This window comes from Budorcas taxicolor, chromosome 10 (genome assembly GCF_023091745.1).
Source record: "Budorcas taxicolor isolate Tak-1 chromosome 10, Takin1.1, whole genome shotgun sequence".
NCBI classification, from domain to species: domain Eukaryota; kingdom Metazoa; phylum Chordata; class Mammalia; order Artiodactyla; family Bovidae; genus Budorcas; species Budorcas taxicolor.
In genome coordinates, this window is record NC_068919.1 from 90,896,433 (window position 1) to 90,912,171 (window position 15,739).

Below are 15,739 nucleotides of genomic sequence, written 5' to 3' on the forward strand. Positions count from 1 at the left end.
TGCCAGAAACACGGGCAGCCTCCCGAAGCTGGAAAGGGCAGGTGAGCAGAGGCTTCCCCAGTGCCTGCTAAAAGGAAGCAGATCAGCAGCTTGACTGCAGCTCGGTGACATCCACGTCAGACTTCTGAGCTACAGAATTACAAGATAATCAAGCCATGTGGACTCCTATGGATAAAACAGACAGCTAACGGGAACTCCACTCGGTGCTCTGCACTCAGTCGTGTCTGACTGTTTTGCGACCCCATGGACTGTAGCCCACCAGGCTCCTCTGCCCATGGGATTCTCCAGGCAAGAATCCTGGAGTGGGTCGCCAGTCCCTCCTACAGGGGATCTTCCCGACCCAGGGATCGAACCCAGGCCTCCTGCATGGCAGGTGGCTCCTTCACCGTCTGCGCCCCCAGGGAAGCCCACACTCGGTGCTTCCAGAGCACTTTGCTGCACCCATGCTTGGTGATCTTTGGTGACCTAAACGGGAAGGAAATTCAAAACAAGAGGGGATATATGTATATGTATGGCTGAAACTGACACAGCAGTGTAAAGCAGCTGTGCTCCGATACGGTCTTTTTTTTAATGTGGTACAAATATACAGTGGAATACTACTCAGCTGTAAAAAAGGATGAAACCATGCCATTTGCAGCAACATGGATACAGCTAGAGATTATCACACTAAGTGAAACAAGTCACAAAGAAAGGCGAACACCATAGGCTATCACCTCTATGTGGAATCTAAAATGTGGCACAAATCAACCTACCTACAAAACAGAAACAGAGTCACAGACACACAGAACAGACTTGTGGTTGCTAAGGGGGAGGGGAGAGGGAGAGGGAAAGACTGGGAGTTTGGGATTAGCAGATGCAAACTGTTAAATTTAGGATGGATAAAAACAAGGACCTACTGTACAGCACAGGGATCTATATTCAATATCCTGTGATAAAGCAGAATGGGAGACAATATTTTTTTTTAAAAAGAATATATAAAAATCAGTATATGCTGCTGCAAATCTTGCTATAAATAATTTCAGACCTAGTAAGTAAATAAATTGTGTTGGTTAAGCCACTGAGTTTGTGGTAATTCGTTACAACAGCAAATAGAAAGCTAATACAGTCCCGAAGGTTATCCCACATCCCCCCTGGCAAGCTTCAGTGCCCAAGAAAATAAGTAGCCAGCTCACCAGGGTGGGAACTAACCAGTCCCCTGGCTTAACCCAGCTTCCCAGTGCAGCTTCTGGCTGTTTAAATGCCACAGAGTCAGAGATTTGACCATTCACGACAGTCCCCACTCCTGAAGATTTGGATTCTTAAGGTCTGGGATACAAGAACATCCACATGTAACCGGTGACTCTGATAGAGATGGTCAGCAGTCCACACTTTTAGAGACATTCGTTTTACTCAGAGGGAGCTTACAAGTTAGGTGCTGAGTAAATACAATTCCAATCTGTAATATATAAATCCATATGCATCCTTCCAGGGAGAGGTGAACAGCCAGAAACAAAGGTAAAAGGCTAGAAATGGCCCAGAACACATAGATCCTTCCACATGGTGCAGAGTTACGCCCAAGGAGACCTCTGCCTGCTGTCTCCCAGGCAGCCAGGCTCAAGGCCCTGGAACAGGCACAACAGAATCCTGGCAGCCCCGCAGACCTCTCTTGGGAAAGCATCCCTGGGAAGCACAGATCTCCATCCCAATCCTCCCCAGCCCCTCACCTGGCCTACCTGTCCCCCCTGCTTCTTTAGGAGGTGGTGATGAGCTGGCCCAGGGTGCATCATCTTCAAACTGAACCCAGCCGCTGATGGCTGAGACCAGGTCAGGTGGGCGCTGCTCGGGGCTCCCGGGAGGGGAGGCTGCTTCAGAGATGAGGCCCAGCTTTTCAGAAGAGTCATCATGCTCTGAGTGGGAAAGGTCCTGAGAGCCTCCATCCAAGGCATGGTGCTCCCCGGAGGAGCTCTCGGACTGGTCTGAGGAAGAGGACGCTCCTGGGAGGTGCTCTTTGGGGCCCCCTGAAATAGATACAAAAACTGCCATCACCTCACAGGTGGAAGGTCACTCTTCAGGACTGTCTCTTGGACGAAAAAAAAGAAAAGGCAACGGGTGATCAAAAGACTCACCGTGACAGGGTGTGAGAGCCAAGAGACAGTCATGCCCACCTGCTTCTGTGCTGAAGAAGCGTTTTCCTAAAAATGCATGAAAACTATACCCTAGGATGTGGTGCTGGAGAAGACGCTTGAGAGTCCCTTGGACTGCAAGGAGACAAACTAGTCAATCCTAAAGGAAATCAATCCTGAATATTCATTGGAAGGACTGATGTTGAAGCTGAAGCTCCAATACTGTGGCCACCTGATGTGAAGAACTGACTCACTGGAAAAGACCCTGATGCTGGGAAAGACTGAAGGCAGGAGGAGAAGGGGATGACGGAGGACAGATGGTTGGATGGCATCACCGACTCTATGGAGATGAGTTTGAGCCAACTCTGGGAGACAGTGAAGGACAGGGAAGCCTGGCATGCTGCAGTCCACGGGGTGGCAAAGAGTCAGACGTGACTCAGTGACTGAACAGCAACAAAGGTTGTCCAGAGCAGTCTCCACGCAGGCTGAGACTGGGAGTCTGGTCTGGTTCACTATTCTTATCCTACCATCTACTTCAGTGTTTGGGGGCGGGGGTGGCGTCACACACAAAAAATTGTCGCGAAGGCCAAGCAAGAAATAGAACTAGGTCAAATTGAAAGCAAAAGGCAATAGGGATCGGTGGAGAGTGTGGCTCAACAGGCGACTAGTCTGGACTAGAGTACAGTCCAGAGGACACACATCTGTGGGCCACCACATGCAAAGTCTGGACTAATGTCTAGTTCAATATGGCACAGAGACCCTTCCTCTACCTTTGTTTCACTTTATTGGTCCTAGAACAGTTAACAGCCTTCAAATATTTGTTTTTAAATAATAGAATTGACCCCAATTGTGGTGGTGATTATGCAAATCTATACAGGTGTTAAAATTCATCCACTGTAGACCAAAAATGATCAATTTTACTGTATGAAAGCTTTTGAAAAATAAATGTACTGATATGAAACTGCTTTCTCCCATCACTAGCCAAACAAACTGGTCCACGCGAATGTAATCAAAGCCTATAGATGAGAGTTATCCCAAAGAAATAAAAGGCAGGCCACAGACATAATTTTAAATTTTCCAGTTCAGTTCAGTTCAGTCGCTCAGTTGTGTCCGACTCTTTGCGGCCCCATAAATCACAGCACACCAGGCCTCCCTGTCCATCACCAACTCCCGGAGTCCACCCAAACCCATGTCCACTGAGTTGGTGATGCCATCCAACCATCTCACCCTCTGTCTTCCCCTTCTCCTCCTGCCCTCAATCTTTCCCAGCATCAGGGTCTTTTCAAATGAATCAGCTCTTCGCATCAGGTGGCCAAACATCAGTCCCTCCAATGAACACCCAGGGCTGATCTCCTTTAGAACAGACTGGTTGGATCTCCTCGCAGTCCAAGGAACTCTCAAGAGTCTCCTTCAACACCAGTTCAAAAGCATCAATGCTTCGGCGCTCAGCTTTCTTTATAGTCCAAATCTCACATCCATACATGACTACTGGAAAAACCATAGCCTTGACTAGACGGACCTTTGTTGGCAAAGTAATGTCTCTGCTTTTGAATATGCTGTCTAGGCTGGTCATAACTTTCCTTCCCAGGAGCAAGCTTCTTTTAATTTCATGGCTGTAACCACCACCTGCAGTGATTTTGGAGCCCAGAAAAATAATGTCAGCCACTGTTTCCACTGTTTTCCCATCTATTCCTAAATTTTTAAATTTTCCAGTAGCCACATTTAAAAAATGAAAAAGAAACAGGCGAAACTATTTTTAATACTGTATTTCAACTCAGTTTGTTGAAAATGTACAATTCCAACACTTAAGTGATAAAAAATTGTTAATGAAACATTTAACTAGGTCCTCGAAATTTAGTGTGGATATTTCACGTTTCTTGAAGTGAAACTGTTAGTCGCTCAGTCATGTCCAACTCTTTTGACCCCATGGGCTGTAGCCCACCAAGCTCCTCTGTCCATGAGATTTCCCAGGCAAGAATACCAGAGTGGGCTGTCATTTCCTTCTCTAGAGGCTCTTCCTGACCAGGAGATCAAATCCCAATCTCCTGCATTGCAGGCGGATTCTTTACCATCTGAGCCACTGGGGAAGCCCAGTTTATAGTGCGTCTCAATTCAGACTGGCCATGTTTTAAGGACTCCATAGTCACATGGCTAGCAAGCTGGACAGCACACCTGCAAACCCTGCTTTCCAGGTGCTGTAAATGAAGCTGGGGTGATTCAGGTGGCAGTAGCAGTGGGACAGAACCAGCTGACAAGGCTCTGTAAAAAGCTCCTGCATCCTGCCTTGACCTTCATCCTCGAGCACAGTTCCACAGAAGTCAACCTAGCCACCTTCACCATGATCACGGGTGACAATTACTGAGTTCTCCGCATATGCCCGTCACTGTCGTAAGTGGTTTTTTATATGTTAATCACTTAATCCTCACTGCCACTCTGAGGTCGGCACTGTGATTATCCATATTGCTCAGAGGAACTACCACCCAGAGAGGTAAACAAATCATCCGCCCAATTATCCACATCCATGATGGAGCCAGGATTTCAGCCCAAGGGACCTGGTTTGAGTGCCTGTCACTCTTTTTGACAACTATCCTTTGAAGACTGAGACAGTCTGAGTGGCTGTTGGGAGCAATAACCAATAGACTGAGTGTAAAGTACCTGGTAAATAGGAAGTCTATATTCAGGGCTTCCCTGACAGCTCAGCTGGTAAAGAATCAGCCTGTAATGCAGAAGACCCCTGTTCGATTCCTGGATCACGAAGATCCCCTGGAGAAGGGATAGGCTACCCACTCCAGTATTCTTGAGTTTCCCTTGTGGCTCAGCTGGTAAAGAATCAGCAAGCAATGCAGGAGACCTGGGTTCGATCCCTGGGTTGGGACGATACCCTGGAGAAGGGAAAGGCTACCCACTCCAGTACTCTGGCCTGGAGAATTCCATGGACTCTATATTCCATAGACTTGGTAAATATGAAGTTTATGTTCATTGGAAGAAAGCAGCTAATACTTCTGGGTTTTCCAGGTCTTTGTTTGGGGGCTCTGAGGTTCCTAAGATGCTTCCTTTGAGCCTCTAAGTGAAAAAAATCTGCATCTGAGGAAAGTGATAAACTGACTTTTTCCTTATCAATATCCCACTGAGGACTTCCTGGTTGCACAATGGATAAGAATCTGCCTGTCAATGCAGAGGACATGGGTTTGATCCCCAGTCCGGGAAAACTCCATATGGCATAGAGCAACTAAGCCCGCGCGCCAGCACTACTGAGCCAGCTCTTGAGAGCCTGCACAGCACAGCTAACCAGCCTCTGTGCTGCAGTTATGGAAGCCACTTGTACCTAGGGCCCGTGCTCCGCAGCAAGACAAGACACCACAGTGCTAAACCTGCACGCTGCAGGCTGATCGAGAGAGCGGCCCCCGCTCAGCGCGCCTAGAAAAAGCCCGTACAAAGCAACCAAGACCTAGCACAGCCAAGAAACAAATAAATAAAATGTTAAACAAAAGATTCCCTGGAAAGACCGTTTCGATAGAAGCCACAACACACAGGTGTGGTCCTTCGTTAATTTCTTCACGTAGGCAATGAAAGCTCTCCTTACCCTCAGAAGGGACGGGAAAGAGTGGCTCCTCATTGAAGGAGACCCACTCGGACTGGTGGGTGGCGATCACATGGTCCAGGGTCGTCATGCTAGGAAGGTGCTCGGCATCTTCACACTGCAGGCCTCAGGCAGACCCCAGAGCAATGTCTGGGGCTGGGTAGGTGTCTGGAAGCCCAGTGGACGTGGGCCTGGGGTCTGTCGTGGGGTCTCACGGAGAGAAGCACGCAGAACGCGGACAGAGTAGCCTCTATTGCTTTTGGCTAATCTGCCAAGCAGAAATCTGTTTAAAAAAATAATAAAAATTAAAATGGGATAACCATCACTTTATAACCAGTCCACACAGATCTGGGCTTGCCACAATGTCCACCAGGAGACCCGGGTCATTTCCAACCTATTTCCCTTTCTCTGTCCCTGTCTTGTCCTCACTTCTCATGTAGAAATATCTTCCATGAGCATGGAGATCTCTGCGTGTACCTTCATATCAAATTAACAAATGTTGTTGCCGTTGTTGTTCAGTTGCCCAGTCGTATCCAGCTCTTTGCGACCCCACGGACTACAGCACGCCAGGCCCCGCTGTCCCTCACCGTCTCCCAGAGTTTGCCCAGATTCTTGTTCATTGCATCGGTGATGCCGTCCGATCATCTCATCCTCTGACACCCTCTTCTCCTTCTGCCCTCAATCTTTCCCAGCATCAGGACAGATTTACAAATAATCACACACATATTAGCAAACAGATTCTCAAATGTTCCCAATTACTGTATTTTGGAAATAATTTTTATCTATAATATAATACCATCATTGTAAAACTAATATCAACATTTTTCAAAGAGCTTTCACTTTCCTTTACCAGATGGCAAAATAAAAGCACATTCTTTCCTATTAAATCAGCGTGGTTTCTTGCCTTAGGCAGGTAGCTCTTTGCAAGCCTGATTTAAACCTTTGGCAGAAACCCAACCATCTCCAGATGGTATCTCCGAGCACAATTTACCAGTCAAGAAAAACAGAAATGGATTTATTTTGTTCATTTGGAGTAAGGGGGTAGGGCATATTTGCTTTAGTGGAAAATGTGAGTTTAAAAAAACACATTTGCATTTTAGGTCAATTTGAATTAGCATGTAAAAGGGTAGCCTGTACTCACGGTGCAATTATGTTCCATGGAAGGATACTTAATAGACTTCTAATATTGTTTGTACTATTAATGCTTTTTTTTTTTTTTACAACTGGGACTTTTTAAAATTGGAGCGTAATTGCTTTACAACGTTGTGTTGGTTTCTGCCATACAACAATATGAATAAGTACACGAGTGTCTCCATGAGCCTCCCTCCCACCACCCCCATTCCACCCCTCTAGGCTGTCACAGAGCACTGTGTGTTCAGCTCCGTGTTATATAGGCAACTTCCCACCAGCTATCCACCTTACACACAGTAACGTATATATTCCATGCTACTCCCCCGATTCGTCCCACCCTCTCCTCCTCCCTGTTCTCTTGTTTGTGTCTCTATTCCTGCCCTGCAAATAGGTTCATCTGCACCATTTTTGTAGACTCTATATATAAGCATTAACAGATGATATTTGTTTTTCTCTTTTTGACTTACTTCACTCTGTATCACAGGCTCTAGGTTTATCCACCTCACTAGACTGACTCAAATCGTTTCTTTTTATGGCTGAGTAATATTTCATGGCATATGTGTACTCCAACTTCTTTATCCATTCATCTGTCGATGGACATCTAGCTTGCTTTCATGTACAGGCTATTGTAAGTAGTGCTACAATGAACAATGAAGTACACGTGTCTTTTTGAATTTTGGTTTTCTCAGGGTATATGCCCAGTAATGGGATTGCTGGGTCATATGGTGGTTTTAGTCCTATTTTTTAAGGAATCTCCACACTGTTTTCCATAGTGACTGTATCAATTTACATTCCCACTAATAGTGCAAGAGGGGAATCTAACTCTTGATCTTGCAATGAATTAGTAAAATCTGAAAATGCAAAATTAATGTAATTAATTAATCCCCAGAGTTAATGCAAAATTAATGTTTCCACATAAGAGCTACTATCCACCTTGAACAGTATCAGTTCTTATTAACTGGATACTCAATATCCATTTTAGTTTAGAACAGTTTAACTCATAGCCTTCTAGCTGGCACAGGATAGAAAGAAAATGTTGAAATTTTACTACAGGTTATCACCTGCAGTAAATATTCTCTGCTGAGGATAACCAGAACAGAAACATTTAATAGCTTTTGCATTTTTGGTAATTACAGCAATTAATTTTGCTGCATGATACTTCCTAAAATTAAGTAATGTTTCTTATAGAATCTATAATTTTCAGAAACCTATTTTCATACCATTCTTTGATTCAATAGATACTGTAGTTGGGTAAGACAGGTTATTGCCATAATTCTTTCACAGATGAAGAAATCTGGGCTGAGGGAAGTTAAGTGACTTATCCAAAGCTTCTGTTGTTTTGAGGCTTTTGTATGGTACTCTAAGATTCCTAAGATGTGTCCTCCAGGTTTCTAAGTGGAAGAATTCACATATCCTAGGATAGTGACAAATAGAGTCTTCCTATTACACAGTTTAAGAGGCCACCAAAAATGAATCAGGTAGGGTCATCACAAGCAAGTGTGTCAGATGCACCAAGCTAGGAAGTGATGGAGGCAACACTTGAGCCCAGGTCTTCTGATGCCAAAGCACTCTGGTCTTTGGGTCACAGCCACAGAGAAAAATACTGCAATATATATATATATATATATATATATATATATATATACACACACACACAGACTATTCCCCAACTGAAGCACTTTACAGACATCAATTCCAATGGAACTATAGTGAAATGATTGGTGAAACTCCTCACTGGACATCCGCAAGGGAATCCAAGCTGTGTAGAGAATTGAAAGTTCTCTTTCAAGTTCCTCTCCTAAGATCCTTACAAGTCATGGGACCAGACATGTGCAAAGAGCCTGGAGAATGACTGCTTCAACCAGATCTCACAGATAACCATGTAGAGCTCACAGACCCAACAAGCTGAGTCTGGTGGACTTCCTCCATAAGCCTCTCTCCATCCCGTCAAATGCCAGCATCACTCAGTGTGATAATGGCTGCAGGCCAAGTTAAGACAGTAAAATTGAAGAGTCAGATTCCCTCTCTCCAGCAACCGCAGCGTGTAAACGAGCTCCAACAACGACCGCCACAAAGCCACAGTACAAGTCCGCATGCTGACACATGCAGCCTCATAGCTCAATGGGGGAAATATCCCGCCCATCCCGTGATGATGCATCCCGCGAAATTCACGGGTGAAAGTGGGTGGGTAAGGGGATGCAGAGAAAGAGGGGGAAAAGGGTGAAGATAATGGATAAAACAGCTAGAAATTTTAGAACTCAGAGATTTTAAAGACCAGCAGTCCAGCTTTCAACTTCCACAAATAAAAAAACAAACACAAACAAACAAAACAAAACAAAAATACCAAACCTAAGGCCCAGGGAAGTCAGGCAGAGCAACAACAGAGACTGAGATAGGCTGGGGAGTCCCACCATCTGGATTTGAGTCACATATAGTCTGTAAGCCTCAGCTCACCCCGGTGCAGCAAGAAAAACAAAACACATCAATATTGTAAGGATGAAGTATGATACTAGACATCAAGTGCATAGCAATGGTGCTAAAAAATGCTCTGTAACAGGGGTGATGATCATAGCAGGTGAGTTTCCAGGAGGCTTACTGTGTGCACCAGGCTCTAATCCAAACTTTTAAAAATGCCAGTTATGACCATCAGTGCTGTAGGTAAACGGCTTGCACAGTGGTCCACTGCTTACTAGTGGAAGTTTTGAGATCAGAAAGCAAATTTCATGAAACCACCCCATTTCCATCACTGACCCATTCAGATTTTAGTGATTTCCCTTTTCAACTCCTTCTTAGAGCAGTTCTCTCAGATGTTAAGTGGAGTCAAGCACTCAACGCCCTCTTCCTAGATGCAAGCACATTCTGGCTGAGAAACCAAAACACCTACTCAGAAGTATGAACAAAAGAGGAGACCCCAATATTTACCTCCCCTTTCTAGTCCATCCCAGATCCAGACTTCAGCTGGTTACAGATGATGAGAAGTCTCAAGAAAACCTACGGGACAGCATTGAGTACCAGGAACACCCTATCCTAACCCTGTGAAATAGACTCTAGGTGTCTGCCACGAACCAGCCACATCCAAGGAACCCAGAGATGCCTGACCTTCAGGAGAGCTGGAAGCCCACAGAGGAACCTGATCACCGTGAGGCCACGTTCAGACCGGAAGTGGCTTCTCTGCAAAAACCTCACTCCATTTTTAGAACATGAATCATGAAGTGAGGCTTAGACTCACCACAAATGAGCGGTGACTCATGATCAGCAACAGGGTTGACCAAGAGCCACTCAAAACCTCACTGAAGTTTCTGGGCTGCCATTACAGAGTGAAGCTTCTTCCTTGGCTTCCCTAACAACACTCAAATGTGGGTGTGGAGAATGCAGTTGACGGATAAGATGAGGGCCTGAGAAACAGACGTGCCTTATGGCCACCTCTTGCTATGCATTCATGAGCTCTAGGTGTCCAGAAATGTATTAGGGACCCTTTGAGATACTGAGAGATTACACAGCGCAATCTAGCTGTAGAGGTGAAGATGCTCAGAATAGTGAACAAATCTGGGAGTAACTGCCTGCTGGAGGACACACCGGAAATGCTGCTAAAGTGTGGTCACAGAGAGATCTGCAAGGGCTAGAACCATCAGGGATTGAGCAGGACTTTGGATTTGAAAGATATCCTTGGCTGAAAGATATCAGGGTTTCCCTGGTGGCTCAGGTGGTGAAGAATCCATCTGCAATTCAGGAGACCAGGATTCAATCCCTGGGTCAGGAAGATTCCCTAGAGACTAGGCAATGGCTACCCACTGCAGTCCTCTTGCCTGGAAATTTCCATGGACAGAGGAGCCTGGTGGGCTACAGTGCATGGGGTCACAAAGAATCAGAGATGACTGAGCAACTAACACTTGCACTTTTTTCACTTGGCTCTGAACCACCAGAAGGAAAAAGTAAGGACACCCTAGGAACAAGGGTCAGCCAAAGTGAAAATTAAGAATCAGAGCTTCGTGGGACTTGTTTCTGGGCCAGTGAAGAGGTCAGTCTGATGACAACTGGGGAAATGTGGGGAGAAAGGACTGACGGATCTTAAAGCCAAGAAGGTTTCAGGGGGCCATGAAAAGCTTACGAGTAGAGAGTGACTCAAGAAATGTACTTAAGGGAGATGGACAAGCCTGCACTGAGCAGGAGTCTCGTGATGGATGCTACCAGCCGCACCCAGACCCCAGTGTATCCCACAAAGCCAGGGGTCAGCATCATCGGGAACATGTACAGGGTACTGTGCAGGACCCCACTCCAGAGCCTGACAGTACACAGGAGAATGAGAAAGCATCGGTAGACCCCAGTAGCTTACAGGAGATTGTCATTAATGACAGTGACATTAAAACAACAATAAACTTCCCGGTGGCTCAGAGGGCAAAGAATCTGCCTGCAGTGTGGGAGACCCAGGTTCGATCCTTGGGTCAGGAAGATCCCCCGGAGAAGGGAATGGCCACCCACTCCAGTATTCTTGCCTGGAGAATCCCATGGACAGAGAAGCCGGGCGGGCTACAGTCCATGGGGTCACAAAGAGTCAGACACGACTGAGCAACTCACATGTGTCTACAGGCTCTTTAACCTATTGTGACAAGCTAGCCACAAAACAATGACAGCACCCGGACAGAGAGTTAGGTTGTTAGGAGATCATTCAGGGCTTGAGTGGTAGGTGGTCACGAGCTACATCTTAAACGAGAAGGGAGGGATCTAGCCAAACAAGCAGAGGGGCAAAGGCATTCGGGAAACAATGGGCAGAAATGGCATGTCCAGGTCACCGTGAGGCAGGCTCTGTTCATCTGAAGAGGGTGGCACTGTGTTGAGTGCACTAGAAAAGGAGGGGCTGGAACAACGACAGTTCTGAACTTCAGAGTTTGAACTCTTAAAACTACCCTTTCTGTTTCCACAGCCATTGCTGTGGTTCAGCCCCTCAGTCTCTCATTCAGACAATTACCAGTCTCTTATCTATCCCCCTTCCCTGGTGGCTCAGCTGGTAAAGAATCCACCTGCAATGCAGGAGACCTGGGTTCGATCCCTGGGTTGGGAAGATCCCTTGGAGGAGGGAAAGGCTGCCCACTCCAGTATTCTGGCCTGGAGAATTCCATGGACTGTGTAGTCCATGGGGTTGCAGAGTCAGACACGACTGAGCAACTTTCACTTTATCTATCTCCCTGCCTTCAGCATCATCCCTGCTAAACCTGTGGTCCAACCTACTATGCCAGTGTGGTCTGCCTAAAACCTGAAAATGCCCACGCCAGAGCTATGCTTAAAATTAAGCCCTCAGGAGCTCCCACAGCCAGAGCCCTTTCCCCCTCTGATGAAGGGCACCCTTTCCCGGCTCCCACGAATCCCAGTGGTCCCTCATCACCCATGTCCTCTGCATGCTGACAGTACCTTACCTGCACTCATTTACCAAATGATAATGCACTGGTTGGCTAATGGGGCTATCATGTCAATTAGCCTGTGAGGAAAGGGACTGGGTTTTATTCTTGTGATGTCCTCCAACTCGTAGACGAGGGTCTAGCGTTTAGTAAATGTTTATTGGGTAAATAGATGCATGAGTGAACAGATGAACTTATCTTACCACATAGTAGGTGGCCTCTTCAGGCCTTCTGAACTGATAAATATCTTGGAAAGGTTAATTTAAACACTATGTCTAAGACAGATTGGATACAGAGCAACTTGTTCATTCTCCTTTCTCTTTGACCTAAAACTAGGCTATTCGATTCCAATTAAGTAGCCACCAGACATGGGTAACTATTAAAATGTGCTTAGACCAAACCGAACTGTTCTTTAGATATAACATACAAACCAGATTTCAAAAAACATAAAAAATGTAAAAAATATCTATTTAATAATTTTTATACTGATTACATGTTAAAGAGGTAATATTTTAAAATATACCAGGTTTAAAAATATGCTGTTAAAAATGAATTTCACCTGTTTAAGGTTTTTGAATGGGGCAATTAGAAAATGTAAAACAGTACATATGAAGCTTACGCTGTATTTCTACTGGACAGAGCTGCTCCAAAACAGTCTGTTATTCATCTTTGTTTTTGAAGGATACTTTGCGCTAGACATGAAATTGGAGTATGACTATTTTTTTTCTTCAGTATCTTGTCTTTTTGTCCCTGTTGTTCTGATGAGAAGTTTGGTTGTAATTCTTATTTTGTTATGAAATCTTTGTTTTTCATTTTGAGCAATTAACTATTGTATGTCTAGATGTGGTTTTCTTACAACTCATCCTACTTGAAGTGTGTGTAAGATTTTGAATATGTTTCCTAACAGTTTCATTAAATTTGGGGACATTTTGCCACTATCTCTTCAGATGTGTTTTTCTCTATCTCTGCTCCTATTGATCTGACTTCAAGTCCACTCTCTCTTCTGTCATCTTCTGTTCTCCTCTTAAGCCCATCCTGTGAATTTTTCATCTCAATTATTCAACTTTTTCACTCTAAGATTTTCATTAGATTCTTTTACAGGTTCTACTCATCTGCTGAGATGCCTTTATATTTACTCATTCTGACAATATTTTTCTTTAGTTCTTTAAACTTATTTATAGTAGCTGCTTTAAAGGCTTTGACTGCCAAATCCAACATCTAGACCATTTGGAGATTACTGTCTATTGACAAATTTTTTTCACTACGGGTAATATTTTCCTATTTCTTTGCATACCTCACAACTGTGATGAAAGACTGAAGACATTCTGGATTTGATCTTCCTCTGCAGAATTAATTTCTGTGGGAGGCAAACTGTCTACCCTTGACCTTGCATAGGCTTGGCCTTCCACTTCATTGGTTGAATTTGTGTAAGGTCAGAAATGTTCCCCAGTTCCTCTAATACTGCAGGACTCAATTTCCAAACTTAACTTCCCTTGCAATTTCCTTGATAGCTCTTGGCTCAGGGTAGATTTAAAGTAGGCCTTCAGTTCAGTTCAGTTCAGTCGCTCAGTGGTGTCCGACTCTTTGCGACCCCATGAATCGCAGCACGCCAGGCCTCCCTGTCCATCACCAACTCCCAGAGTTCATCCAAACTCATGTCCATCGAGTCCGTGATGCCATTCTGCCATCTCATCCACTGTCGTCCCCTTCTCTTCCTGCCCCCAATCCCTCCCAGCATCAGGGTCTTTTCCAATGAGTCAACTTGTCGCATGAGGTGGCCAAAGTACTGGAGTTTCAGCTTCAACCTCAGTCCTTCCAATGAACACCCAGGACTGATCTCCTTTAGGATGGACTGGTTGGATCTCCTTGCAGTCCAAGGGACTCTCAAGAGTCTTCTCCAACACCACAGTTCAAAAGCATCAATTCTTCGGCGCTCAGCCTTCTTCACAGTCCAACTCTCACATCCATACATGACCACTGGAAAAACCATAGCCTTGACTAGATGGGCCTTTGTTGGCAAAGTATGCTTTTGAATATGCTATCTAGGTTGGTCATAACTTTCCTTGCAAAGAGTAAGCGTCTTTTAATTTCATGGCTGCAATCACCATCTGCAGTGATTTTGGAGCCCTCGAAAATAAAGTCTGCCACTGTTTCCACTGTTTCCCCATCTATTTCCCATGAAGTGATGGGACCAGATTCCATGATCGTAGTTTTCTGAATGTTGAGTTTTAAGCCAACTTTTTCACTCTCCTCTTTCACTTCATCAAGAGGCTTTTTAGTTCCTCTTCACTTTCTTCCATAAGGGTGGTGTCATCTGCATATCTTACCCTAGAGTAAATGGTGGCAAACTACAGTGATGACTCAAATCGAGCCCTCTGCCTTTGTTTAAAAAAAAAGTGATATTAGAACAAAACCATACCCGTTCATTTACACATTATCTATGAATGCTTTTGCTCCATAACAGCAGAAGTGAGGAGCTGTGAGAGAGATTGAATGGCTCACAGGGCCTAAAACAATTACCATCTAGACCTTTATTTATTTATTTTTTAATTACCAACTCCATTTGAAATCATAGCCTTTGCCCCAAAGACACAGATCTCTTGTGACTTTTCTGGATGCTCAGGGTGTTATTAAGCTGGCCTTTCCACTTGGCTGGGCTGGACCCCCAGTATCCCGCAGGATTGCTTGACCTTTGGTATCTGTCTGATCCTCAACCCTGGAGCCACCACTTTTGAGATATCTCACACAGCTTTGATCCATACATGTGCACACGAACCTGGCCAAGGACTCCCTGGGTACACCAGACACACTTCTGTTTCCTCCCCGTGCCCCAGGGAGCCATCTGCTTTCTAGAGCCCTGCCCTGTGAATTCCAGTTGCTTCCACTGCCCCAAACTTGAATCTGGGTTTTCTTAGCTCAGCAGGACTGCTGTGCTCAGCCAAGACTCTAGCATACTGTGCTGCACTCAGGAAATTCTTCCCCAGAAAACAACCACGGGGACCCCTGGGCTCATCTCACGAGTTGCCCTTCGCTTAGCATTGAACTGTCATGCTTCCTGTAACCCAACACCTGAAAACAGGTACCTTTGACACTTTGCCGGGGTTTGCAGTTGTTTACTGTGGAAGGACCAGTCTGTTAACCATTTAGAGCAAGAAGGGAAGTCCTCCTTGGAAACAATCCCTTACTAACGTGTTCATTTCTTTAAAAAAGGAAAGAGACTAGTTCAGATCATCTAAACTAGGGGGATTTTATACTGTCCTAGAAATAAAAATTAGAAGTTTTATAGAACTTTTGTAAGTCATGTGAAAAGGAAAGGAGGGTTTCATGCAGCTGTATAGATTAAATCCATCCCTTTAGAGCTGAGGGTTTCAGGTTTCAAGTGAAAGCTGCTCAGTCATGTCCTACTCTTTGCAACCCTATGGATTATATAGTCCATGGAATTCTCTAGGCCAGAATACTGGAGTGGATAGCCTTATCTCGTGGGGATCTTCCCAATCCAGGGATTGAACCCAGGTCTCCCATATTGCAGGTGG

General features: G+C 45.0%; 1 protein-coding gene across 4 annotated transcripts in view; it reads right to left on the minus strand.

The window, feature by feature from the left end:
* Positions 1 to 15,739, minus strand: part of STON2 (stonin 2) — a 164,619-nt gene that overhangs the window by 116,192 nt on the left and 32,688 nt on the right. For 2 of the 4 annotated variants that reach the window (XM_052646463.1, XM_052646462.1), the window contains exons 2-3: positions 5,686 to 5,965; positions 1,713 to 1,997 (exon numbers count right to left, since the gene is read on the minus strand). In XM_052646463.1, coding sequence (XP_052502423.1) covers positions 1,713 to 1,997; positions 5,686 to 5,773 — 373 coding nt within the window. In that variant the 5' untranslated portion in view covers positions 5,774 to 5,965. Of the gene's footprint in view, positions 1 to 1,703; positions 1,998 to 5,685; positions 5,966 to 15,739 lie in introns of all 4 variants that reach the window. The other 2 variants (XM_052646461.1, XM_052646464.1) reach the window with 2 other exon arrangements.